The 27828-nt window shown below is 44.8% G+C and overlaps 1 protein-coding gene across 1 annotated transcript in view; it reads left to right on the top strand.

The window, feature by feature from the left end:
• Window positions 1–27828, top strand: part of CNTNAP2 (contactin associated protein 2) — a 1945511-nt gene that overhangs the window by 1908222 nt on the left and 9461 nt on the right. Inside the window, exon 22 of the mRNA XM_072762802.1 lies at window positions 2459–2698. Within this exon, the coding sequence (XP_072618903.1) occupies window positions 2459–2698 (240 nt within the window). The remainder of the gene's footprint in view (window positions 1–2458; window positions 2699–27828) is intronic.

Raw genomic sequence — 27828 nt, 5'->3', positions numbered from 1 at the left:
TCATTGAGGAGAAAAAGAGAACAGTCAGTGAGGTGTCAGTGGGACTAGAGCCTCTTCCCTGTCATCAAAGAGACATCCTGACTGTGGGATTTTTGTTCAGTCACAGGTACATTCCGCCTCCCCATCCTAACTGGAACATGCACTCACTCAACGTCACAGACTGAAATGTACTGCAGGAGAAAACTATGGGGAATCGTTAATTAAAATTTCTTTATGTACTTGTCTGAGTGAGCCCCTGTTAAAACCCCCAGCACTGGGGCACCTGGGTGGCTCAGTGGTTGAGCGTCTGCCTTCGGCCCAGGTTGTGATCCCAGGGTCCTGGGATCGAGTCCCGTGTCGGGCTCACTGCAGGGAGCCTGCTTCTCCCTCTGCCTGTGTCTCTGCCTCTCTCTGTGAGTCTCATGAATAAATAAATGAAATCTTAGGGATCCCTGGGTGGCGCAGTGGTTTGGCACCTGCCTTTGGCCCAGGGCACGATCCTGGAGACCGGGATCGAATCCCACGTCGGGCTCCCGGTGCATGGAGCCTGCTTCTCCCTCTGCCTATGTCTCTGCCTCTCTCTCTCTCTCTCTCTGTATGACTACATAAAAAAAATAAATAAATAAAAATAAAAATAAATAAATAAAATAAATGAAATCTTAAAAAAAAAAAAAAAAAAAAAGAATCCCCAGCATTACCATTCCCTGCTGCCCATCTCTCCTGTTCATCAAAATTCACATGGGATTACTACAGGTCGGTCACTGAACTCATTCTTCAATATGACAAATAATCGATACATTCACTTGTGCCCCCAAGGCCTAAAAGCTCCCTTCTGTACTGGTTTATTCTTTCCTGAATGGGCAGTAAATTTTTATAAGACTACCTCACCCGAGTTCATTCCCCAGTAAGAAACATCACTTGCTCTGATTTCAACTTTTTAAAGAAGTAGGTACCCTTCTGTTGCCCAAAGTCTGTGTTTTTCATAGTCCAAGTGGAAGGGTAAATACCTCACATCCTTGTCCTTGGTTTTAAAAGAGTCATCATGCGGTGACTGGGTGGCTTAGCAATAGAGCCTCTGCCTTTGGCTCAGGGTGTGATCCCGAGGTCCTGGGATCGAGTCCCGCATCGGGCTCCCTGCAAAGAGCCTGGTTCTCCCTCTGCCTATATCTCTGCCTCTCTCTGTTTCTCTCATGAATAAATAAATAAAATCTTTAAAAATAAAAGAGTCATCACGTTAGCATAATCGCCTGTCCAGAACACAAGTTGCTCTTCTCTGAAGGGCCTTTGGCCCTGGGTTGGTGGCACTGCACAGTCACAGCCTATGCCATGGTTTTCAAGCCTTAGCAGGCCACAGAGTCACCTGGAGAGCTTGGGGATGCAGACTGCCAGGTCCCACCCGCAGGACGCCTCACAAATTCCCAGGTGATGCTCATTGCTAGTCCAGGAAGCACATTTGTGAGAACCACCAATACAAAAGGTCTAGGGCTCCCTCGATGTTCATTTCTACCACGTAGATTGTAAAACTCAAGATGGACGGTCAAAAAAGACGCTTGCTATTACTGATCCAACTGGGAAGACGATAGAACTGGTTGTATTAACTGGAACGGTAGCTCTCCTCAAATCCCCCTCTGATCTGACTGTGAGTTTTTAGGAAGATGTTAGACTGGGTAGGGATTCTCAGGTGTGTATGGATGTTTGTAGTTGAGTTGGGAAAGTTTCTTGACTGCCAAAACCTCCATCAGAAACTTGCTGGGAGGGGGGATCCCTGGGTGGCTCAGAGGTTTGGCACCTGCCTTTGGCCCAGGGCACGATCCTAGAGCCCCAGGATCGAATCCCATGTCGGGCTCCTAGTGCATGGAGCCTGCTTCTCCCTCTGCCTGTGTCTCTGCCTCTTTCTCTCTCTCATAAATAAATAAACAAATCTTTAAAAAGATTAAAAAAAAAAACTTGCAGAGATTCTAAAAACCTCAGAATTCCACGGGCATTGGAGGCTAAAGAAAGAAGACGCCCTATTACAGGCTATGGGAACGCTCTCTACTTCTTTTTTTTTTTTTAATAAAGAATTCCGAAGAAGAAAGTTAGAAACGGGGTACAGAACGGAAGCATAATTCACCAGGAGGGGGCCTTGTTTGACATACGTACGAGGGAAAGGAGGAGAAGGATCAATCAGAACCAAGTGAATGTGGTTGGTTTCAACAAAACCACAGGTGTCGGGAAGGTCGTCATGTGCGTATTTTAACAAGTAGAATCGTCTTCTCCTCACCCTACACGTTCTCTAGTAACACGGGAGTTTCTTTTCCCACGAAGTCTCCAGCCCTGAGCTTCATCGAGTCATTAACATTTCATCTAAGAGAATATAACATCTTAAACTGAAACCCACAGTAAGATTTGGACACGGGCCTTCAAAGACGAGGACATTTTACAGCGGGAATACGGTGAGCGGGAGAAGATGTTTATTTTCTCTTTCTCTCTCTTTTAGAAACAGGGAAGATTGACCAAGAGATTCACAAATACAACACCCCGGGATTCACTGGGTGCCTCTCCAGAGTGCAGTTCAACCAGATTGCGCCCCTCAAGGCGGCCTTGAGGCAGACAAACGCCTCCGCTCACGTTCACATCCAGGGCGAACTGGTGGAGTCCAACTGCGGAGCCTCCCCGCTGACCCTGTCACCCATGTCGTCCGCCACCGACCCCTGGCACTTAGATCACTTGGATTCAGGTAAGGTCGGCTTGTTTCGTTTCTTTAAACCTCAGTTTCTTCATCTGTTAGAGGGGTTCGTACCCGAACTGGTAAGGCTGTTGGAGGATCAAGGCAATGAGGGAACGTGTGAGCCCAGGAGCGCTTGGCACATACCAAGTGCCCAAAAGTTACAAGCATCAGCTGGCCTCAGAGCCAAGAACAACAAGGTGAAGGTAAGAAACATGGGAACTGTTGACTATTCCTCATTGACGCGAAATTGGGAGACACCAAAACTGATGTCTACGATGTGACTTTCGGATCACCTGGCCCTTGCCTTTAGGACTCTCACTGCAGCCCCACAGTCAAGGTCTACTACCAGGGGAAAGATTTTTTTAAAAATTAATTTATTTATTTGAGGGGATGAGGGGCAGAGGGAGAGGAAGAGAGGCTTAAGCCGACACTGTGCTGAGCACGGAGTCCTACTCGGGGCTCGATCTTACGACCCCAAAATCAGGGCCTGTGCTGAAACCAAGAGTCAGACACTTAACCCAATGCACCGTGCAGGCGCCCCGGAAAAGATTGGCCTAAAGCAACACAGAGATCCATCTCCTGACCCTGTATTTATGTGAATAATCCTGTAGCCCTCCAGATTTTAAGAGGTCCATTTAAGCTTATAGGACTCCGGGTATTTAGTCCCACTCCTGGTGGTGATAAGAGATGTAATTTGGAAGGACAGGCCCTACAGTAAGGCTACGGCTCTTGGCCGCAAAATTAATTGGGAGCAAATTCAGCATGCCTGTGACACCAAGGGGCAGAGAGCCATAGGTCTTACTCTTTCCTCTACCCAGCCTGACCTTGGGCCACTTGGGTGACCTCCCCGGGCTTCTGCGTTGTCACCCATAAAGTGAAGAGTGGAGGTGATCTCTCTGTGAGCTCCAAATCTAACAGTCCCCATGTCTCCATCACTGTCTCATGCCTGGGCATGCTTCCTGAGCTCATTCCTCATCTCCTTGCTGAGGAGGAGCGATGAATAAAATGGAGATAAGAGGCCCAATGTACAGAGTTCTTTCTGGGACGATGACCTACAGCACTCAGCGTGGTTACAGAGGTGCAGCAAGCTTTTGCGAAGCTTAACAGCAATCGTATTAACGATGTGGTTATTATTATATCAGACGCGATTTGCCATGAGGCTTGAGCATCCAGTCGAGGTTCCAAAGTCTCCCCCATCCTAACTTCTAACTCCTAACAGTTCATCACGTAAACGTCACCCGTTTGATTGCTCTCCACACATTCCAGCCCGTGCTCGGTGTTTATCGGCTGCGGCGCAGCTCTTGTCACTGTGACTGCTTGCCAGGATTTGTGCGGCCAAGCTTTACAAAGCTCCAGAGGAAGCCAGAATTGCCCCATTGTCAGAATGGCCAATTTACAGACTAAACAGTCCTCTTTTTTCCCCACACATGGATTCCTAGAACACGAGGAGGGGTGCTGTGTGCCAAGGGTACTTGGAAGGAATTCTCTTTCATGAATGTTGTTAGGGTTACAGAGCGGGCCAGGTTTTCCTCATGGGCTGCCTTGAACAAAGGAAAGCATTCCTCATGCCAGGAGAAGAAAAGTAGGAGTGAAAATATGAGCTGAGAAAAGACCTATGTTGGGGCAACCGAGGAATAGAGATTTCTCAGATCGGTTCCTCCAGATGCCAGAGCAAACGGAGACCACGCGTGATCTTTGAAACGCGCAGGTTCCTATGTGGTTCCAGGTACTTCCTGCGAGAGGCCATGAGCGTGTGTGGTCCACAGCGGCTGCCAAGAAACCTGTTTCAAAAACCTCTAGATGCAAAAAAGAAAAAAAAAAAAAAACCTCTAGATGCTACTCTGGGCCAACGTAAACTCACATTAATTAGCAAAGTATTTGCTTTATCGTCTGAGAGATAAAGTTGCAGGGGCCAGACAGTTTTGAGTTCATTTGTTTTTTTAAAAAAAAACCATGCTTTACGTGCATTCATTCTTGTGATTGACGTAGTGAAAATGTATGTAGGGGGATCCCTGGGTGGCGCAGCGGTTTGGCGCCTGCCTTTGGCCCAGGGCGCGATCCTGGAGACCCGGGATCAAATCCCACGTTGGGCTCCCGGTGCATGGAGCCTGCTTCTCCCTCTGCCTGTGTCTCTGCCTCTCTCTCTCTCTCTCTGTGTGACTATCATAAAAAAAAAAAAAAATGTATGTAGGGAACATTTGTGTAATTATTCAATGTTTATTTTTTTTAAAGATCTTATTTATTTGAGAGAAAGAGAGAGAGAGCAGGAGCAGGGGGAGGGGCAGAGAGAGGGTCAAGCAGATTCCACGCTGAGCAGGGAGCCTGACTTAGGGTTTGATCCCAGGACCCTGGGATCATGACGTGAGCTGAAGGCAAGATGTTGAACTGACTGAGCCACCCAGGTGCCCCTCAATGTTTAAATCAAATATCTGTAACCCCGATATTATGGTTGCACTGTCACAAAAGGTCCATTTGCAGAGAATTGCCACTTGCATTGAGCAGAGTCCTCACCTGGTGTTGGCCGGCCGCTGCATCAACCTCTTTGCCAGCCATTTCCATATTTGGGGGATACTTCTAGAAGAATATGTGTGTCTATCTCATGAACTTTATTAAAGGGATAGAAAATAGCTTGTGAACTATGAAGCAGAAGGCTTATTTAGATAACGTAATTGGATTTTTTTTCTTTAAAGAAAATGAGAGAATGGGGGTGGAGGGCTGCACAGGGAACAGAGAAAAATAAGGGAAGGATACTTACTAGTGTCAGAGAAGAACTTTCCCTCTGTTGTCTCATGTTCTGTCTATGGGGGCCTGCAAATTAAAGTGATAAAAGGCAGGGGTGCTTGGGTGGCTCAGTCGGTTAAGCATCTGAATCCAGTTTCAGCTCAGGTCATGATCTCAGGGTCATGAGATCGAGCTCACATTGGGTTCCATGCTGGGTGTAGAGCCTGCTTAGGGTTCTCTCTCCATCTTTGCCTTGTCTAAAAACGAAAAACAAAAAAACACCTGATAAAAGGCATATTAACAGGAGAAAAAAAATGTTCCTGTGCATACAGGAGCTCACAGAAGTAGCTCAATTAATGTTAGTTGTTAAAATGCCTTACTAGTAGAGAAAAAGGAAGGAGGAGAAAAGGTCTCCATGGGAAAAACAAATGGATTTCTAAAAAAAAAAAAAAAAAAAAGGAGATAAGAAAGTGTGCAATAGTGCTGTTTGTGCAGCTCTGAATGGTCTGTGTTCTTCAAGGCCAAAGTCCCCTGGGAGAGCACGTTTAGTATGCTACTCTCCATCTCCTTCCTGGGAGTGACAGCTGCCCAGAGGAGAGAACGGCAATCTCATTTTCCAGAAGTTGCCACGTCCAAGCAGCTAAACGAAGTTCCACAAAGATTTCTTTCTGCACCTGTTGAGCCCAAATGTCCTCAACCTAAAATCATCTTCATCCCAACTCAGTTCTAGATGGACCCCCCCCCCCCAGATCAGCAGTTGCCCCCTACTCTTTGGGAGCCTTTTGCTTTTTTCAGAGAATCTTTCACGTGGAAACAGAATCTTCACTATCACAACAAAACAGCAGCATGTGTGCAAAAATACCAGCGCGGCCTATTGAGTCATGTGTGAACGTGTAGGGATAAGACAGGAAAAGAATGAAGGTCAGCGCTAATGAGTCCTGGTTTGAAAAAAAAAAAGGACAGTTGGAAGTGGATTGACTCCTCTGGTGCTGTGGGAAGTGTGGTCCTCGACCAGCAGCGTGTTCCCTGGAAGCTTGTTCGGAGCACAGAATCTGAGGCCGGTACCTCAGGTGCACTGATTCAGCATCTACAGTTTAGCAAGATTCCCCAGGAGGCTTATATGCACAGTAGAGTTTGCACCACTAAATCCAGTGCCGTGGTTCTCAATCTCAGATGCACTTTTTTGTTTTGTTTAAATTTTTTATTTAAATTCAATTTGCCAACATATAACACCCAGTTCAGACACACCTTTGAATTAACCTTATCGGCTTTTAAAAATCCTGATACCCAGGCTGCACCCCTGACCAATTAAGGCAGATATGCTGGAGGTGAAAAACAGGTGTTCTTAGATGCCCACCCATCCTTCCCCCCCACCCCCCCACCAAGGATTCCAATGTGCAGTCAAGGTTGAGAATCCTATAAGAATCAAATAAGAGGGCAGCCTGGGTGGCTCAGCTGTTTAGAGCCGCCTTCAGCCCAGGGCGTGATCCTGGAGACCCGGGATCAAGTCCCACATCGGGCTCCCTGCATGGAGCCTGCTTCTCCTTAGGCCTGTGTCTCTGCCTCTCTCTTGCTCTGTGTCTCTCATGAATAAATAAATAAACTCTTTAAAAAAAAAAAAAAGAATCAAATAAGAGAGAAGCTTACCTACAGCCCCCTTGCTAGGCCCTTGGAAGTAGGGTTACCAAAAGACAAGAAAATTAAATACCCAAATAATGCCGAAAGAAAGGAAAAAGAAAATCCAGTTTATGAAAAACAATGAAGCCTTCATATATGGTAAAATCACAAGTTAAAAGGCCGCAGCAATAAGCTTACAAAAGGTTGGGCTGCTCTGACCATTTCTTTTGTTAGGAAGTTCACCAAGATAGAGAAGTTTTATCTGAACTTGCGGAGCACAGGTCTGCCTACTTACAACTGGGGGAAAAAAGACGAAACAAAGAAACAAACCCCCAGTGTGGGGCCAGACTCGGTGGCTCTCAGCAAAGCCCATCGTCGTACAAGTGGCTGCACCCGGGGAGGACCCTCAGTTTGAGAAAAATACCAGATTATTTTTCCATTTTTGGAATGAGCTGCAAACTGAATTTGAAAGGCTATGGGGTGGGGAGATGCACCTTTAAAATAAAGGAGGTGAATTTATGAAGAATAGGGAGAGGGAGTCCTTGTGGCCTTAGTAGTCAAAGGATCTTGGTGATGAAGTAGGGCTACTCACTTCATACTCACACCAGACACTGGCTTCCCAGAGACCTGGAAATTAGAATTCAGGACATCTGCTCTTCGACCTTGTGTGCCTTCTGCTCTCTTACATTTCTTTCTTTTATCTGAGATGATACCAAAGGATAAAAGCCAAAAAAAAAAAAAAGTATTTCAAGGTATGCTGGCTTTAAGTGATAAGATCCTTTTTCTCTTCCATGATAGTACTCACTAAGCTACTCTTTTTACCTCTGTACCTTTACCTCTTTTTACGGAGCCTTTTGGGCTCCGTCACTGTTTTGCAAAGTGAGGGACATTTATGGTTGGTCAGGCTGTGCACTGCACAACTCTGAGGGAAGCCATTCGCATTGCAGTCTATGGCTCTCGAGTAGTGCAACATGGTGGCCTTGAGAGGGGGTTTCCAGGTCATTATAGGAAGAAAGTAGACGTGACATCACATAATATAAAGTGATTTCCTGTTCTCTTCTCTTCCAGCCCTTATGTCGTCCAAGAGAAAGACTCCTTTTTGGTTCTGGCATGCCTTTAACACTTCTCCCACTCTTTAATTAAAAGAAGAAAAAAAAAAACAGGCTTGACAGGCAATAGAGTAACTCAGTAGAAATATAAAGTGTAATCAGTGCATTTATTTAAATAGAAACTGGGTCAATTTAGTGAAAATAAGTAAATAAATAAGTAAATAAATAGTAATTAGGTTTTACATGGATTTTGGCCAAAAAAGTCAAGCTGGTTCCCACATGATCGGAGTTTAGAAAACACTGGGCAGTTATGACAAGAGCGTCACAAACACGAGTGCCTAGCATGTGTCCGGTAGAGTGTGTTTTTTCACAGGGGAAAATGATAAAACTATGTTGATTTGATTTAAACCAATTCTGCTGGGAATCCCTGAGTGGCTCAGCGGTTTAGCGCCGCCTTCAGCCCAGGGCGTGAGCCTGGAGTCCCGGGATCCAGTCCCACGTCGGGCTCCCTGCATGGAGCCTGCCTGTGTCTCTGCCTCTCTCTCTCTCTGTGTCTCTCAGGAATAAATAAATAAAATCTTTAAAAAACAAAAAAACAATTCTGCTGTATGAGAAACATCCAGCCAATATTTTTTTTTCCTGCCTAGTTTTTCCTCCCCTTTGATAACAAGTACGGCCTGTTTATAAAGCACATCATGCTGGCCATTAGAATATCTTTAGTATAGTAGTTACAAGATAGAAAAAGCAAACCCCAGCCCTGAATTCTGGTTCATTTATAGGTCACAGAGCACCAGACAAATTGCTGTGATTCACCTCAGAATTATGAGCTCTGTTTTTCCTCTTTGTCAAATCCAGAGAATCTTATCTCCTTAAAATGGCATGGATTTGCCAGCAGAGAGCCAGCTGCAGATGGCAGTGTACATTCTGTAAAATACAAAAACAAAACAAACACCAGAGAAAATAAATCCAGGAGTCTGATGCCATAAATTTCTGCACCAAGTAACAACTCCAAACGGTACATCAAGCTGTTTCGGGAGACATGCGTATTAAGTGTTGGGCTGTTTTATCACATTCATGAGATTTGATACAAAATACATCAGACCAAAGGCCACATCCTAGGATTTAAAAAAAAAAAAAATTAACATAGAGGGACACCTGGATGCTTCAGTCGGTTAAGCATCCGGCTCTTGGTTTCAGCTCAGCTCACGATCTTGGGGTTGTTGGGCTCGGCACTCGGCGGGGAGGCTGCTTGGGACTCTCTCTCTTCCTCTCTCTCTCCCTCTGCCCCTCCCCTGCTGCTCACATACTCTCTCACTCTCTCTCTCTCAAATAAATTTGTAAAATATATATTAACATAGACAAGGCACTCTACAGTGTAAGATTTCATTCCCTAAGAGATCCTCTAGTTAGAAAACTTATGACTGGTTGCTGCCTTGCAGGACTCCTAGTACATGCAGGTTATAGTCTCAGCACAGGTGCACAGTATGCGACAGGGGCATCGCGCCCCAGAGATGCCCTGGGGCATTGGCCTCTGGAAGGTGCTGGCAGCCAAACTCCTAGTACCCGCTCTACCCTAGAGCCCCTGGGCTCCCAGCCTGAAGCAAACCCACATCTGATCCTGAGACGCTTCTGACCAGAATACTCACAGCCCCCTGGAGGGAAGCAGGCAGGACGTGGAGAGCCCTAAAGCATTGAGCAGAGTGGAAAACAGTTGACACAGACTAGTTCTCCTCCCTCCCGTACCCAAGGTCACAGGTTGTCAGGAATCCAGAGGCTCCAGACCCCAACTTGTCCAGTGGATTCACTGGTTGGGAGATTCACAGATCCAGAACCTGGATTCACAGGTTGGAAGAACAATTGAAAAACCAGCCCTCTTAGGAATGTCGTTCTTCAAAAAAAAAAAAAATTTTTTTTTAATTAACAAAAAAAAGGAATGTGGTTCTTCTCCCAAATAAATTGGGAACTAGGTGGAATGTGGTCCCTGGGATGGCTCAGTGTAACTGCCCTGCACCTGTTAGACCCCAGAACACAGTACCCCCACCCCCACCCCCGGGCACTGGCCAGGAAGACTTGAAGCTGCCCCTCTCCAAGATCCTTTACCACTGGAAACAGCAAGTTGATTTCTTTTTTTTTTTTTTTTTTTTTTTTTTTAGCAAGTTGATTTCCAAGGGCGCCCCTACCTCTATCACCATGATTTTCAACGACTTGATTTCTTGTCTATCTTCCAAATTTCCTTTCCACCATCTGAAGATAAAATATTTTTATGTCTTCATGGATATAATGAACATTTCAAAGCTGCATGTATCTATTCAGTTTCCGCCATAATTACAAGCTGGTAGTTGGTTTTCTTTACCACCTGCAAGCACTTAAAATAATCATTCCAGCTCTTATAATTACATCTTAATTATTTCTGAGCAGATCCCTGTTTTCATCCTTATGCAGAGATTGCATGATTAATGCATTCAATCTCTGATACCTAATCTTTTTATTATCTTTTGTCGTTTTTGTTCCCTTCCGTGACCGAAACAGCATTTGTTCAAGCGCAGGCAACAATTATCAGCCCCTTTTCTAATGTGCAGTTTTCCTGCAAATGGTGCAAATTGTCCTTTTCTGGAGAAGTGCCAAGCATATTTATGGAAGCCCAAGTCAAGTAGAATATGAGAGCTACAGATTTGTGATCAAATGGTCATTGACATTCCCATCTTTTGTTTCCATAATGATGGCTTTGTACACATGATTTGATTTTGCTGGGTTGAAGGATGCATTTTTAATTTCGGTAGCTGTTCTAGATCAGCCTCCACAGATAATCGCGCCTCCGATCCAGGAAGATGGGAGTGTCCCTTTCCCCGCACACTCGCCAACCTAGTACATCACAATGTTCTTTTGAATGTTGTTAGGTCTTACTTGAAAAAAAAAAATGAAACTGTGTTGTTTTAATTTGGATTGCATTAATCCTGAGGGAGACTTAAGTCTCTGTGTGTGTGTTAGCCAGTCGCTTGTGTTTATTTTTCCACGGACTCTTTCTATTCTTGACCAAAGAATTATTTGCATTCCTATTTGTTGGTCATTTACTACTTTCTTGACTTACAAGAATTCTTTATATGTGAAGTAAATTAGTGTTTTGCTACATGTTTAAGGTTTGCTCTCTAGTTTTTTTAACGTAAGGGGTTTTTTTCCATGTGAAAACTTTAAAATGTTCCAGGGTGAAATATGAGGGTTTCATGGCTTTTGGGTTTTGTGTCATGCCTTCTCCATTCAGAAATTATTTTTAGGGCGCCTGGTGGCTCAGTTGATTAAGCATCTGCCTCTGGCTCATGTCATGATCCCTGGGTTCTGGGATCAAGCCCCACATCTGCTCCCTGTTCAGTGGGCAGCCTGCTTCTCCCTCTGTCTCTGCCCTGCTCGTTCTCTCTCTAATTAATTAATTATAATTAATTAATTTTTAAGATATTTCACATCCTTGGGATGCCCGGGTGGCTCGGCGGTTTAGCGCCACCATCAGCGTAGGACGTGACCCTGAAGTCCCAGGATTGAGTCCCGCATTGGGCTCACTGCACGGAGCCTGCTTCCCCCTCTGCCTGTGTCTCTGCCTCTCTCTGTGTCTCTCATGAATAAATAAATAAAATCTTTAAGAAAAAAAAAGATATTTCACATCCTTTTCTAATGACTTTATTTGTAAGATTTATCTATTTTTTTAAGATTTATTTATTTATTTATTTGACAGAGACTATAAGCATGCACCAGTGCACGTGGGCAGGAGGGTCAGAGGGGGGAAGAGAAGGGCAAGCAGACTCCACGTTAATCGTGGAGCTCTATTCAAGGGGCTCAATCCCAGGACCCTCAGCTGAAATCAAGAGTTAAACAGTTAACCACCTGCCCCAGTAAGATTTACATATTTAATCCACTTTAAATTTATTTGGGTGGGAGGAGTAAGTTAGGAGTCCTACTTTTTAAATTTTTCTTCCCCGACTAGCCAGCCAGTTGTTCCGGCACTCATGGTGAGCTTCCGTCCTCTCCTGAGCCTTTATCATATTCACGATTGCCCTTTACATTTGAATCTGCTTCTGGACTCCCTGCTCTAGGACGCTGATCTGACTCATGAGACAGTAGCAAGCTGTGATAATGATTCAGCTTTTATAATACCAGCTAATATCTCGTAAAGCTGGTTTCCCTTTTATTCTGTTTTTCAAAACTTTCCTATCCTGGCACACTTACTTTTCCCGTGTGGTGTTAGAATTCCAGTCATTTCATTGGGATTCTCTAGACTGTTTATTGAGATTGAATTTTACGTGTAAGTTAATTGCACCATAATTGACATCTGTACAAATAATGTTTCCCTGTCCGGCAGGAGAATGTCTCTCCACTTATCATGGCATCCCTTCCGTACAAAATTCGCATGAATATAACTTTAAGACATTTCCTGATAAATTTACAAGTTGTTTCTCTTTTTAGGAAAAGCAGTTAAAAAGAAACAAATCAAACAAACCCTCCCTATCTTAAGATAAGCTCATCTGGCACCCAATTAATTTAGCAGAGTCCATATAGCAGCACGTAGATGAATATCTGATTAAATGTGACACAAGTACGTGCACACCAAGGGCCGTGTTAGACTCCCACCTAATACATAACATATCCTACATGTGTATGTATCTTAAGGATTCCCGTAGGCTTATGACATCTTAAGGATTTTTGTTTGGGGTCAAGTGTTAAGTGTTAAACAGTATCTAATGCCACTTCAACATCTATGAACATGACCCACTTCTTTCTCTTCTGGGGTAAAGTAATGGGGTGAATTGTAGTAATAGATCTTCAAATAGTGAACCAAGCTTTCATTCCTAGCCTTAACCACATTTGATCATGGAAAAGAATCCTCTCAAGGTATAACTAAAGTAATTTTACTAAAACTCATAGTGGGCAGCCCCCGTGGCGCAGCGGTTTAGCACCACCTTCAGCCTGGAGTGAGATCCTGGAGGCCCAGGATCGAGTCCCACATTGGGCTCCCTGCATGGAGCCTGCTTCTCCCTCTGCCTGGGTCTCTGCCTCTCTCCCTCTCTGTCTGTCATGAATAAATAAATTAAAAATAAATAAATAAAACTCATAGTGGTTTGGTTTCAATTTGTTTGTTTTTTACATTAATAGTTCTTGGGTGAGATAGGTTTTTTTTAGGGGGTGGGGATAAGATTTGGGTTTTAAACTTATTCCAGCTTCATCAAAAGGAGCCACACAGCAAGAAATGTGGGAGGCCTCTAGGAGAGCAGATCATACTGGCCAGAAAGGAAACCGGGACCTCAGTCCTACAACCACAAAGGCTGAGTTCTGCCAACAAGGATGAGCCTGGAAACAAACGTTTCTTTAGAGCCTCCAGATAAGAACCCAGCGCTGCCGATACCACTTCAGTCTTGCGGTCCCCAGTCACACCGTGCTGGATTTACCCATTGCCCTCCAACCAGTGGAAGAACAAACAAGTGTCATCCAAGCTTTAATGAGCTTAGAATCACCTGGGGAAATTAATGAATGATACTCAGTAGATCAGAGATGGGATTTGAGATTCTACATTTCTAACAAGCTCCCAGGTAATGCTGATGCTGCAGGGCCACAGACCTCACTGTGAATTTCAAGGATATAAGTAGCCTTGGAGCATCTCTTGAACCTTGTAAATTTAATAGACTTACCCTGTGGGGCACCTGGGTGGCGCAGTCAGTTGAGCGCCCAGCTCTTGGTTTCCGCTGAGGTTGTGATCTTAGGGTTGTGAGATCTCAGGGTTGTGAGATCTCAGGGTTCTGGGATTGGACCCCTGGTCAGGCTCCACACTTGGGGCAGTATCTACTTGGGACCTTCTACTTGGGACTCCCACCTCTCTAAAATATATTGTTTGGGGTTTTGGTGGGCATAGTTCTTTGACAACTCTCAATTTCTTCTATGGTAACTGTTTTAATTAGATTTTCTTTGTCCTCTGTAAAGATTTCTGTTATGGTTTTCCAGAATTTGTGCTTTTAATCTAGATTTTCAAATTCATTTCCATAGTTGAACAAAATAAGTTTTTATAATCAATTTCCATCCTCCAGAAAATTTCTCATTCAAGTATTTTATACTAGATTTAGGTTTTCTTTTCTTTTTGATTAGACTGACTTTGTTTGTTTTTTTTCAAAGAACCAGTTCTGGATTTATTCTGTCACTTTTCTGTTTTCTCTTACCAGTTGCTTTTATCTTGGCTTCTTTTTTTTTTTTTTTTTTTTAAAGATTTATTTATTTATTCATGATAGAGAGAGAGAGAGAGAGAGAGACAGAGACAGAGACACAGGCAGAGGGAGAAGCAGGCTCCATGCAGGGAGCCCAATGTGGGACTCGATCCCGGGACTCCAGGACCACGCCCTGGGCCAAAGGCAGGCACTAAACCTCTGAGCCACCCAGGGATCCCTATCTTGGCTTCTTTAAATGTATATTTGCTGCTCTTGACCTTTGTAACTTGAATGTCTAAAGATCTCATTTTCACTGTTGGCGTGTGTGTGACATTCTCTTACAGAGGAATGTGAACCAAAGTTAACAAATCTAAGCTCCGAGCCCAAGACTCACTTCTGACTGACCTCACCTCCCGGAGGCAGTGTCTTGGCATAAATACTTTTATCTGAAGCACCTGAAAAGCCTCTAGAGACCCCTTGCCTTGCTACAGCCTCCCTGTGTCACCGAAAGAACAAATCTGGCAGGCTTGCATTTTGCAAAGCAGTGGGGACCGGGGATGAAGAAATGAGGGATGCAGGATGCAGGGCTGAGGTGCAGGGCAGTGGGGTGCCACCTCCTTTCAGCCCCACCCCTGCAAACCACCCCCTCCACACCCTTGCTTCTCCCTAGTGGCTCCATGCCTGACCCGATTAGGGGGCTGCCTTTGCCCAAGGCTTCCATCCTTTCCTGACCAAGACTGTCTAACTCTCTGGAACTCCACTGTGGGAAAATCAAAAGAGGCTCCGACATCCAGCTTTGGGACCACATATCAGGTCCTTCTTTCCTCCCTCAGGTGGGTTTCACTTTCCGTCCAGTTTTCCTCTGCCTCTTTTGTGGTCTTCGCTTCCCCTTTGTCCCTCACAGTAGATCTGGAAGCCAAGGAGGTTAGGATTCCTTTGGTCTCCGTGCTCTGCAGCCCCTGACCCTTAGAGCCCTGGCTCTCCTAGGTCTGTCCCTGGCCAACCCCTCCCCTCCATAGGCGGTCATGCTGGGAAGGGCAGGGGGACACCAAGCATGTCAGTGACTTCTCTGTTGACAGCAGAACCACCGACTCCAGTAGGTCCCACTGTCCATTTTTGCCTCGTTCTTGTATCAAAGTCACGTTACACAAAAGTGAAGCAGGTTTGAGGTCAGTTGTCCAGGGATGTCTGAGTCTGACCTTGGCTCCATCAGACCCCTCTCTGAGGCCTCCTACTGGATCATCTGTATATGAACATCCAGACGTATCCCTTGGAGCCATTCAAGGCAATGCAGCATCTTCCAGATGAATCTGACATTACTTCCTTCACTGACTTGTCACTCAGAAAGACTATTGTCAGAATCCCCGAGTGTGAGTTCTCCCAAGGGAATCCCTGCCACTCATCCCCCCCTGGAAATGCTAGTTCTACCCTTGCTGTCAAATCAGGGCCTTGTGTCCTTGCCTATGATTTCGAAAGCTGCAGAACCGTTATCCAGATGAAGTGTTTGACCCAAAGCCATCGCTTTTCAGAAGAAAGTCACTCTAACCACCAATAATAGATAAGTTGTTTCTCTCATTTGAAAAGATCTGTGGTTGATTCCCCAGGCTCTGCACAGACTACTCAGAAGTGTCTAAAGACTCAGGGGGATTCTTGATCCTGCTGCTGTGTTTCTGCCTGAGAGCAACCCTAGGAGGCTTTGGGGAAAAAGTGAAATCAATTTTGTGTTAAAACGTAAATGTACATTAATATCGATATTAATGTGGTTGTGATTATCTTAAACATAGAGATGGAGTCGGGTTGCTCTGAAATTTCCCCTTTAGAAAGGCTAAAAGTAGCTTTCAAGACATTTCTTGGGAATTTTAACTTTTAGGAGCCTGGAAAGGATACAGACAAAGGAGAGCTTAGATTTGTGAGTGACTTTAATTGCTACACTGCTTATCATGCCTGGTTTGTTTTCTCCTGACAGTGGCCCTCTGTGGTATGTTTGGGTGTTATTAGCCACATTTTGCAGATAGGAAAAATCAACTCACAAAAGAAATGCATTCCTTCCCTCAGAGAACACCTGAGTGGCCACAGCAGTGGCTAGCTCAGCTGTGGCCGCACATTAGCATCACCAGGGGAGCTTTCCAAAACTCCCGAGGCCGGCTCCGTGTCCCCGAGAGAGTCTTCATGTGCCTTCAAGACTGAGCCAGTGGCCCCAGTGTTGACAGCACCTCGCTCAAAACCGTACAGAGAACAGCATTAACAGGTCTCAAATTCAGGTATACTCCTTCCAGAGTTAGAGCTTTTCCCACTTACCCTTCCTCTCAATAGAAACTAAATTTAGGGACGCCTGGGTGGCTCAGTAGTTGAGTGTCTGCCTTTGGCTCAGGTCATGATCCCGGGGTCCTGGGATGGAGTCCTGCATCGGGCTCCCCTCCGGGAGCCTGCTTCTCCCTCTGCCTGTGTCCCTGCCTCTCTCTGTGTCTCTCATGAATAAACAGGTAAAACCTTGAAAGAAAAGAAAAAAAGAAAAGAAAAGAAAAGAAAAGAAAAGAAAAGAAAAGAAAAGAAAAGAAAAAAGAGAAGAAAAGAAAGAAGGAAAGGAGGAAGGAAGAAAGAAGAGAGAGGGAGAGAGAGAGAAAGAAAGAAAGAAAGGAAAGAAAGAAAGAAAGAAAGAAAGAAAGAAAGAAAGAAAGAAAGAAAGAAACTATTCCAGTTCCTATTCATATTTGTGTTCCTACCTCCTGTCATCCCTTAAACATAATTCAGAAGTCTTGAAATAATAATCTGTATCTCTAGAGGTGAAGTCCCTGCTACTAAATACATCTTCCTTTTTCCTTCCCATTTTCTCTTTTTCGATGTGGAATAAATCATCCCCAAGACGGCTAGAGCCAATTACGTGTTTTTTGCACACTCGGTTGACATGACTGCAAAGCGCTGCGTCAGAGCCACATGGCTCGTGCTGGGAGTCTATCGCATCCTGATAATGGTGTGAGCCAGCATGAAGAGGAATCTATTTGTGGAAAACCCCGGGAAGCCTTAATTTGTCTTACACGGTTCTCTTTGATGACCGTTAGTCATTCCACCCGCCAACAAGCAAAAACAGTTGTCTTCTGAGATCCGAGGTTAACTCAAGAAGAGTTCACAAGACAGCAGAAACACCTAGCATGAGAGTGTAGATTCAGTGCTATGAGGTCAGCCTTCTTGAAGGAAAAGGCATTGTCTTGGGATTGGAATTATGAATTTTCAGTCGTGCTAATGCAGCTGAAAAGAGTCTTTCAAAAGCAAGAGCCCAACTGGGCATTGATGAAAGACTCAAAATATGTGCAGAATTAATTTTTAAAAGCACTTTAGAGTCGCTCACTCCCCATTTCTAATAGGCCACACAGGGGAGCCAGAAGCCAGTCAGCGGCTGTGATCTCCATGTACGCCCCTGTGTTCTCAGAAGCCTTCCTCCTCTCTCTACTGGTTTCTGAACTCAGGGATAAAAGGGTCAGTTTTACCTTTTGATGAGAAAGCAGTTCCAATAGAGACCTCCGACAAGGCCCAAACCACGTGGATGTTGACAGAGCCAGTCCCCATTCGTCATCTGAAGCAGAAGGCTGGTTTTCTGCAAGCCGAGATAGAGATTTTTTTTTTTAAAGTGTTCTTATGTTTTTGTTTTTGTTTTTGTTTTTTTTATTTATGATAGTCACAGAGAGAGAGAGAGGCAGAGACACAGGCAGAGGGAGAAGCAGGCTCCATGCACCGGGAGCCCGACGTGGGATTCGATCCCGGGTCTCCAGGATCGTGCCCCGGGCCAAAGGCAGGCACCAAACCGCTGCGCCACCCAGGGATCCCGAGATAGAGATGTTATAGCAGATTAAGTGTTTTTTTTTTTTAATGTATTTTATTACTCACTATACTCCCTCGACACATAGGATGGTGACAGAAGCAGATACGATGGTGACAAAAGCAGATCTGCAATACCCAGCTCTGTCCAAAAGAGCGATCCATAGTCAAATTATGGCCTTTTAATTTACTAGAAATTTCCATGAAGGGGGAGCCAAAGGATACATTCATCCTTGCCTGGTCCCTCAAATGATTCAATGTGCCTAAACATTCTCACAAGTGAGGAAACATCTCTTGGGTAGATTTGGGGTGATAAGAAAATGATTTTCACCAAGCTTCCAAGCCATCAGTTCTGGAAGTCCAAAACCTTCCATTACTGGCATGATGCCTAGTGGGTGTGTTTCTCAGTGGAAGTCTGGGGACAAGAGCCTCGGGGTCTCCGGAAGGCATTGGTCTTCTCAGTGGTGTCCCCGTGACCACGGTCTGGGAGGGAAGGTGAAGTACATCAGGAAGTGTCTGGAAAGGTGCCGTCTTGGGCTTGTTCGCCCACCCTCATGTTCTCAGCCACCCTGTCCTTAGAAACCGAGACTGTTTCCACTGTTCAGCAGACAGCCAACTCCTGCTAATGCTGCTTTGCCAATAATTAACCACAAATCATATCCGCTGAGACCCCTCTGTACCAGCAGAGGGGTGGTCACTGGGCTTGGTAAATGAGTCAGTAACTGTGACCCAGCATTTCACCAAGTGACAGAGGGTCACTCTGGTGCTTTGGAATATTGGACACACCATGCTCCAGTGTGGCCATGGGCCTTGCACCCTGAGCTGGCTGCCCTCTCTCACGGCACAGCTTCCACCCATGCAAGAACCAGCAGCAGGGACACAAGAATTCTTTCATAAAACAGCCCAATTCCAGAAAAATCGACAACCCCATATTTTGAAAAATAGGTCTGTTTTCTCTGTACTTTCAATGCGTCTGTGACATCAAGAACCCAGGTGCCGGGGGAGCCTGGGTGGCTCAGCAGTTTGGTACCTGCCTTTGGCCCAGGGTATGATCCTGGAGACCCAGGATTGAGTCCCGCGTGGAGCCTGCTTCTCCCTCTGCCTGTGTCTCTGCCTGTCTATCTCTCTCTGTCTCTGTCTCTCATGAATAAGTAAATAAAATCTTAAAAAAAAAAAAAAAAAAAAAGAACCCAAGTGCCAATAGCACAGTATTTCTCCCCCCCACCCCCCATACACTGGCTTTAGAGAATTAACTTGTGTTATTTTTTTTAGCCTAGAAAGGTCTCCCAAGGGCATGCCTTAGATCACCATTTATTTAACTCTCTGGCTGTTTTTTATTAGACTGCTCTGAATACTGGCTAGTGATAGACCTTCCCCCCTCTGCATTCAAAATACCAAAGAATAGAACTCAGAAATTAAAGCGGAGCTCCTGCTGTAGCTTTCATGACACCAAAAGGGAGAGAACTAAAGGAAACGGAGCAGGGCAACTCGTTGAAAGCACATGATTTGGCCAAAGAACCAAAACCAAGCAAGCCCAAGTTTCTCGGAAGGAATCCTTTCAGTTCCCTCTCAGACACCACAGTAACGTAAACACGTAGACGTGAGAACAGCCCGAGACACGAACCGTCCAAGGTCTCGGCTAAAGCTCTGCCGCTCCAGGGGAGGCATGTACTCAAGCAGCCACCAGAAATGCAGGCTCCCAGGCGGCCCACCCCAGACGGACTCCGTCGGAGTCTGCATCTTCACAGGATCCCAGGTGGCTTGTAGGCCTTGACGTTTAGAAGCTCTGAACCAAAGCACGCAGCACTCGGGGACCAGTTTGTTTGCTGTCGCCTCAAGGCACATCTGAATGAAGTGCAGGAGACTCTTTTTTTTTTTTAATAATAAATTTATTTTTTATTGGTGTTCAATTTGCCAACATACAGAATAACGCCCAGTGCTCATCCCGTCAAGTACCCGCCTCAGTGCCCGCCACCCAGTCACCCCATCTTAACTCTGGGGAACAAAGTGAGGGTCGCTGGAGGGGACGGGGGTGGGGGGGGGGTAACTGGTGGATGGGCATGAAGGAGGACACATGATGCAGTGAGCACTGGGTGTTACAGGCAACTGATGAATAACTAAGCTCTACCCCTGAAACTAATAATACACTATATATAAGTTAAATTGAATTTAATTTTAAAAATTTGGAGACACACCTGGGTGGCTCAGTGGTTTAGCGCCTGCCTTCGGCCCAGGGTGTGATCCTCGAGTCCCGGGATCGAGTCCCGGGATCGAGTCACACGTCGGGCTCCCTGCATGGAGCCTGCTTCTCCCTCTGCCTATGCCTCTGCCTCTCTCTCTCTGTGTCTTTTATGAATAAATGAATAAAATCATAAAAAATTTTTAAAAAATTTAAAGAATGAAGTAGAGGGAAGGAGAAAAAGCTTAGAGAGCCCCCCAGTGACCCAGGGCACGGTTTCCCCCATCCCCAACCTCTGGAGCCCTAATTTAAATAGAAGTGCCAGCCCCGGGATGGGGGCATAGGGGTTCCCGCTGCCACTGAGTGCCCTGGGGAAACCTGTATCCCCTCAGAAAGGGGGTTAAATGGATGATATTCCCCCAGGTGGGAGGCTCCTGCGTCCCTGATGATGTCGGTGGGGGGTTCTTATCGCCCAGTGGCAGAGGTGGGCAGTGAAGGCAGGCCCGGGGGGCAGTAGATGGCAGTGTGCATCGTGATGGGAGCACCACACCTCCGAGTCCCCCCACCACCACCCTGGCTCTGGGGCTCCCCGATCTAGGCTTTCAAGGCTTGGCTTGAAAACTATGGTAAGATCCCCGGGAAGCGGCTTCGTGAGTAGGTGGCCAGCACCTCCCCGCTGCGGGCCTCTGGGATTTAGCCTCCTAAGCTGTCGCAGCCTCTGATCTGCAAGTGCCCCTGACATCCTCCAGCGACAGCTCTGCCAACAGACTCACAAACATTGTAAACTAACATAGAAGAAACCATTGGCCCACCTGAGCACTAACAAGACACCTTTGTCCAAGGTGAGAGTGGATACCGTGCGCCTAACCTGTATTTCATGGAATACAAAGTCGGTAACAGGCTATTTCCAATTCACATACCTACATACCTATTTGTAGTTAATCAGACAAAAGAATGTGATGTCAGCCCCATCTGGGAATATCAGCAAACCTTTCTTCCTAAAAGGCAATTAATGGGGGGTTGGGGTGACTGGGTGACGGGCACTGAGGGGGGCGCTTGATGGGATGAGCACTGGGTGTTATTCTATATGTTGGCAAATTGAACTCCAATAAAAAATAAATTTATAAAACAAGGCAATTAATTGAGATGATTCAGAGTTGGCCTGAAAGAAAAAGAAAAGGAATAAAAGAAAAAAGGAGGAAATCTAATCTAAGCAATTGCCCATTCGGTTCTTCTGTGCAAAAGTTGGCATTATTTAGACAATCGGACATACAGCAGATGATGACCAGGTCCTATAGTCTGTGCATTGTCACCTGATTCACCTCTTTTGGTCAGTGGATCTCTGACACCGGGCCAAGCAGCTGCCCACTTGCTGCCTCCTTCATGAAGCTGGAAACATAAGGCTTGTTCAGCTTCTTAAGTCAGAAGGCAAAATGCATAATCTCGTCCCCACTTGAAATTGAAATTCTGGCTTGGTTATCTTTCTGCAAAAACGGAAGTGAGTATAGAGGTAGAAGTATGCGACTGAGGCTCATGTGGATACGTGCCGCACCCTGTTTGCCCGGATAAAAACCCGGTGGCCTTGAGAAATCTCTCCCTCCTGAAAATGTGATCAGCCCTGGCGTCTCTGAAAATAAAACAATGTCCCCTTATATCTTCACCATTTTAGTCGGCCACCATTTGCTTTCATGGGTTTCTAAAATATCAGTCGGTAGTGAATGGCTAAAAGAAATTATTTGAAAAGAAATAATAATTTTCTGCCACCGAGCTCAAGTTGGAAGAGAGAATAAAGCGAAATGAAACAAAGACGCTGGGAAGAACAAAGACATATATACATCATCTGGCCCAGCCCCCGCTGCAAAAATCACGTGGCAATCTAAATTAAATTATAACTAATAGCAGCCGTTTTGTTCAAGTATCTCAAATTATCACTTTAGATGCCGAAGCTCAAGTGGTTTCCATGGCGATTTTTTCTCTAGGAGATGTCCGCTACTATCTAATTTTTTTGTCCCTGATCTATGACAACCTGAAGCTTTTCGTGCCTTTCATTTGGGGGGTTTTCTGTTAGATAATCTCGATTTATTTTTATATGCATTTAAATGTGTGTTTTATTTGCAATTGGTTTCTGAGCCTAAAGTCTACAATTTTACATATTTCGAAACTTAGTAAATAAGAACCGCAGCTATTTATCTTGTGTAGTTTAAAAGGAAAAAAAAAAATATGCTTTACTTACTTGGTCCTCTCCGTGCCTGCACAATGGGACAGGGAAGAAGGTTGAGGCTAAAGAATTCAAATCTCCCTTTAATAGTCCGTACGTAGAACTGTCTTCTAAATCATTCATTTGTGCTTAAGCACCTGCCTGGAAACTTCTTCTATTAATTTTTCACATTCTATAAACGCAATCAGAAATTATATTCTGACAGTGATGTTCCTTTTTTTTGGAAGATTTTATTTATTTATTCATGAGAGACACAGAGAGAGGGGCAGAGACATGGGCAGAGGGAGAAGCAGGCCCCCTGCAGGGAGCCGACATGGGACTCGATCCGGGGACCCCAGGATCACGCCCTGGGCCGAAGGCAGGCACTAAACCGCTGAGCCACGCAGGGATCCCCGATAGTGATGTTTTAAAGTACGATTAGTGCTCTTCATGATTTCACGATTTCGCAAGTGTTACCGTGGTGGTGATAAGCATTCTCTCTGTGCTGTCTGGGCCCATGAGGGACTCAGATCCAGAACCGAGGGAATATTTGGTCTTCTGTTGTCCTACAATGTTGGTTCACAGGTTACCCCATTGGTTGGCTGCTATTGTCACCATGTGGAATTATCCTTTGTCAGATGAAAGGTCTCTGATGCTCAGCTTTTGAACCCATACAAGCGTAGTCAGAAGCCTTTATATACCCTTGGCTCCCCCAGGCAGGCCACCAGCCACAGTGAAAACAACTGGGCTAAATTAGTTCATTGCCTTAAGACCATGCAGTTGTGTTGATGATGTGATAGAGCCAATGTGGACCATGTACAGTTACGGGGAACCACTGTCCGTAGGCCTGCTCCTAACATCGGGAACAGTTCAGCCTGGTGCTTTGTACATCATTTCAGGAGCCAGTTTCCTGGGTTCGAACCCTGCCTGTACCACTTAACTGGTCATGGGACCTCAGACAAGCTTTCACCCTTCCAAAATGGGATGAATACGCCCACCTCTCAGGGTCCAACACGAAGATGACCTGAGTTAATACGTGAAAAGGACTTAAACAGGGCCTGACTTGTAAGAAGTGCTGTTATTATATTCCCTAAATAGCTAGTTCCTGAAATTTGAATTTCAGGTAAGTTTATGTTTTGTACTCCTCAATGGAAGGAAAACACTTCCAGGTTGATTCTATCAACCACTCGCTCATCTGGGCCCTAATGAGTTTTATACGTGAAGGAAGAGTTATCCAAGTGATGACTGATTTTATAATCCTAGGATTGACAGCTTTACTACTCATCACATATAAACAACCTACATGGTGACCGGAGCCCTTGTGTGATGTCCCTTGCCGCCCACCCCCCCCCCCCCCCCGCCCCCGCAGGCGGGGTTCACAACTTGCTCCTGGCGCTCAAGAGCCTTGCTTGTCTCTGCCGCAAGGGAAGGGCAGGCACCATGCTCAGCCCTGCACAGTGATCAGATTAGGAGGTGCTGATTACACTGTTGTCGTTTGCTTCCCCGGTAAGTCCTTGTAAGAGTGCAGCAAAGGGAAGGGCAAACACCTTTAGAAACAGACTAAAACATCCATGCTTTCTATTCTTTGGGGAGGGGACGAAAGCATATTTTTACTTACCCGGTTCTAAGATCTGATCACTTTACTGGACGTGTATAATTTTTGTTTTGTTGTTTTCTGTCTTTTTAAGTAGGCTCCATGGCCAACATGGGACTCAAAACTCATGACCCCAAAATCAAGAGTCACATGCTCTATCAACTGAGCCAGCCAGTCTGTTTTGACCTACTCATGACATTTCCCAAAATATAGGTTCCTTGATAGTGCAGCACCCCTAAAACTGCTCAGCTCTCCCAGCACACTGGGGGTGGGATGGACCAAAGTGGAGCATGTGTCACGGATGAGCTTTGTGCTTCAGTCTCCTAATTTCCGTGTTTCCCTATGTTTCCTGTGCTTCCCAGAGGATGCCAGTACCCTGGGGGAAAGGAAAATTAAAATGAAATCATTTCAAATCTATCAAAATAGCACATGCTGTGCTTGCCAGAATAAAACAGATCTGCCTCAAGGGAGTAAGGACTCACATGCATTAGGACAACCAAGCTTAAGGTGTAAATTAAGCCATGAAAATAAGGATGCTCATGCGAGAAACAGAACCCTGCCCTTGAATTTCATAAGGACTTCCATTGTACCTGAGGGTTTTCCACTGGTCATTTTCTGATGACAACCAAAGACCAGTGGACACAGAAACCACTAGTGAATTTCTATATTCAATGTGCTAATTTCCTTTATTGGGAAGAATAAGCATGCTGCCTTGCTTTAAGGGTTGAGTTGAGTTGAGTTGACTTTAGGCAGCTGACTTCCAAATTTACACCTGCCCAGGACACTTTAGTATTAGGAGAGGCTACAGAACATTTATATACATACCTCTCTTAATGGACAGATTTTATTTTAACAGATACCTCATTTGCAGTTGCTACTTGTCTATACTATTTGTCATTGGGACCGCAAACATAATTAAGTTTGGCCCCTGCCTTTAAGAGGATGGCTACCTTGTAAGGAGTGACGAGAACTAAGATTGATCACCCCTAAAGAGTGCCGGACATGTAACTGAAGTGGCTGAGAATAGTTTTAGATTTAAGGAAAAAGGCAAGATTTGGTAGACAAAGAGAGGAAAGGCAAGCCAGATGTGAGAGGGCCATATGGACGAGCAAGGACATGTCGACCTGAAGCATCTAGAATGTCGCGTTGGAAAAGTGGTCCTGGTAGGGAAGAAGCAGGAGAGAAATTCAGCTCAAGGGTGGCCTCTCTCTCCCCCCCCTACCAAGGAGTTCAGATTTTATACCAAAGGCAATCCTGGGATATTTTTCAATGTTCTCTTCTAGCTCTTGTTCACCTTGGGTCATCTCAGGTCATACCCACACCTGCCCCTACCGTTTATGTCAATAACTTTGAGGGAACCAGAGAGAAGCATATCAGTATCTCTAAATACCTGTGTTTCTCTCAAGTTTTGTGGCCCAGGATGCAAAGCCATAAAGTAGGTTTTGAAGCAGAGAGAAACTGCACCACCTTTTACCATCCACATCACCCGGAGTAGAAAAGCAAACCGTTTCATAGTATGATGAATATCACACAATGGAATAATAGCAAAATTGCCGCTGTAATTTTACGTCTCCGTGCTTAATATATTCTGAAGGTTCTTATTATTTAAAAGTGGTGAGGAGGTTTCTGTGGTTATCAAAAGGAGATGAGAAATATGAGCCCCTCATAAAATATCAAGTGTCCAGAAGATATCTCCATCTGGGTGTCCCATAGGCACCTCAAACTGAGTATATCCAAGGCAAAACAGATTTCTCTCCCCTAGCCCCTAAAAAAGGCCCCTCCTCCCATAGGACCTGCCCGAGCTAAACTGTCTGAACCCTGGGACTTCCTCACCTGGCTGTCTCTTCCCAGCCCTCAAAGGAAGGACAGGGAAGACGGTTGACTCGAATTAATCCTGCCTGATTTCCAGTCCCAGTGAGGCCACTTATAAGCTTGATGACTTTCTAGAAGGACGTGGACTAAATCATGTCCAGAGAAGGGTGATTACATCTCAGAAGGATGGTTTATGTCAGGGAATTATTGCATTGATAACCAGATCTTACTGTGCCCTATGAGTGTATGAGTTACAACGCGGCAACTACAAAGCAATTTTAGGCAATTTACTGTAAATATATAGGGTCATAGCTGTAACCACATCCATGCCTCAGATGAGTGTTTTGACTATGTAAACCAAACTCTTCAATGGGGCATGGGACGTTCTCATTAATAACAATTTCCATCATTTTTATTGTTTACTGTGTATCCCCAGCACTTAGAATGGTACCTGACCTATAGTAGGCATTCAGGAAAGACGCGTCAAATGCCTGAATAAATTTATTTGTCACATCTACTTCTCTCAAGAGAAAACTCAGGCTTAAAGAAGAAACCAAGGTTTCTAAAAAACATTATTTGTTTTACGTAAGCCATTTTTATTCACTCAAGATAATTTTATGATCCCTCTTAGCGTCAGGTGATGAGCCTGTACATGCAAGATCATTGCATTCTTGGGCTGATACTTGGGAATTTGAATACTGGTCCATGCTGTCTACCCCAGAAAGTCCTGAAGGGCAGGGCAAGGGCACTGATTGCACTGTACTTTACACTGGTTCTGCCCCTTTCCCTGTCTCCCTAGATTTAGGATTGGACCAGTTAAAATAAGCACGTAATACCAAAAGGTCTCTTCCATATTCACCAGTTAAGGAGTTAGGGTAATATGAAAACTCCCGAGGGTTCAGAGTTAAGTTCTCTTTCATTTGTATCTTTCTTAGTGTCTGTTTTACTCAAATCGACACGTCTGAAGGGCACCGATGGCCAAGCTGATTTGGAACATGATACGTCCAGAAAAGTATAATTTTCCTGGTCTTCAGTAAGAATATCGAGTCAAAGAGAGTTAAATCGCATTTGCTAGTAGAATCTGGTCTCTCTGTTTGGTTGCCCTATTTCCTAGGGAAAAGGAGAGGAAAGGCTCTACCTACTTTTTATCATTGTCTGAGAATCCTTGGAAATCTAGAGCTTAAGGATGAGCCTTGGAAAACCCAAGCCCTCAGTGAGCTTGGCCTTGAATGTAACACAAACCTGTTTCCTCAGTGTGTACATGTTGAATTGTGCCAAACAACTGCTTTAAAATTTTTTAAAATATCTAATTGATGCCATCCAGTGACCATGGCTCTGACTAGACTAAGGTAATCTGCTGAAGGAGAAGCTGCTTCTGTTGAAATATTTGCCTTAAACCTTAACTTCTAAAACAGAAGTCCAACGAATGTGAAATCATTTTTGAAGCTGAATTGGCTTGTGTGGATGATGACAGATACTCTGCTGACCTATAGAAAGACTTCAGGATCTATTTGGCTTTTATCTACTTGAAATCAATCTTAGAGAAGATTGAACTTTAATACAACTGGTTCTTATTTTTTTTTTTAGAATAGGGAAGGAAATAGACATCTCCTTAGGCAGTTTATATTATTCTCAACTCTTAGGAAATTTTACTCCTTACAAATGCCTGACATGTACTATGTTTTATTAGAGCCATGTAAAATATTAACTTAAAGAAATGATTACTTTTTAAGCTAATGCTATAAGCTATTAAAAAAAACCCTGAAAAAATAGTCAATGTTGCCAATTGTGCATGGGATAAAAGTGAATAGGAGGCAGATTTCAGCCAAACATAAGAAAAAATATTCTAGCACATAAGCCTGCCTGTCAGTGGAGCTGGAGTAGGCTGGTTCAGATTGTTCTAAGATTCTCTAATATTCCTCCAAAGGATTTATAGTGCTTCTCTGGGCCTCATGTCAGGGAGAACAGCCAAAACTGG

This window comes from Vulpes vulpes, chromosome 7, assembly GCF_048418805.1.
Source record: "Vulpes vulpes isolate BD-2025 chromosome 7, VulVul3, whole genome shotgun sequence".
In the NCBI taxonomy this organism is placed as follows: Eukaryota; Metazoa; Chordata; class Mammalia; order Carnivora; family Canidae; genus Vulpes; species Vulpes vulpes.
Note: the sequence above shows the minus strand (reverse complement) of the source record. Positions and strands in the feature narration are given on the sequence as shown.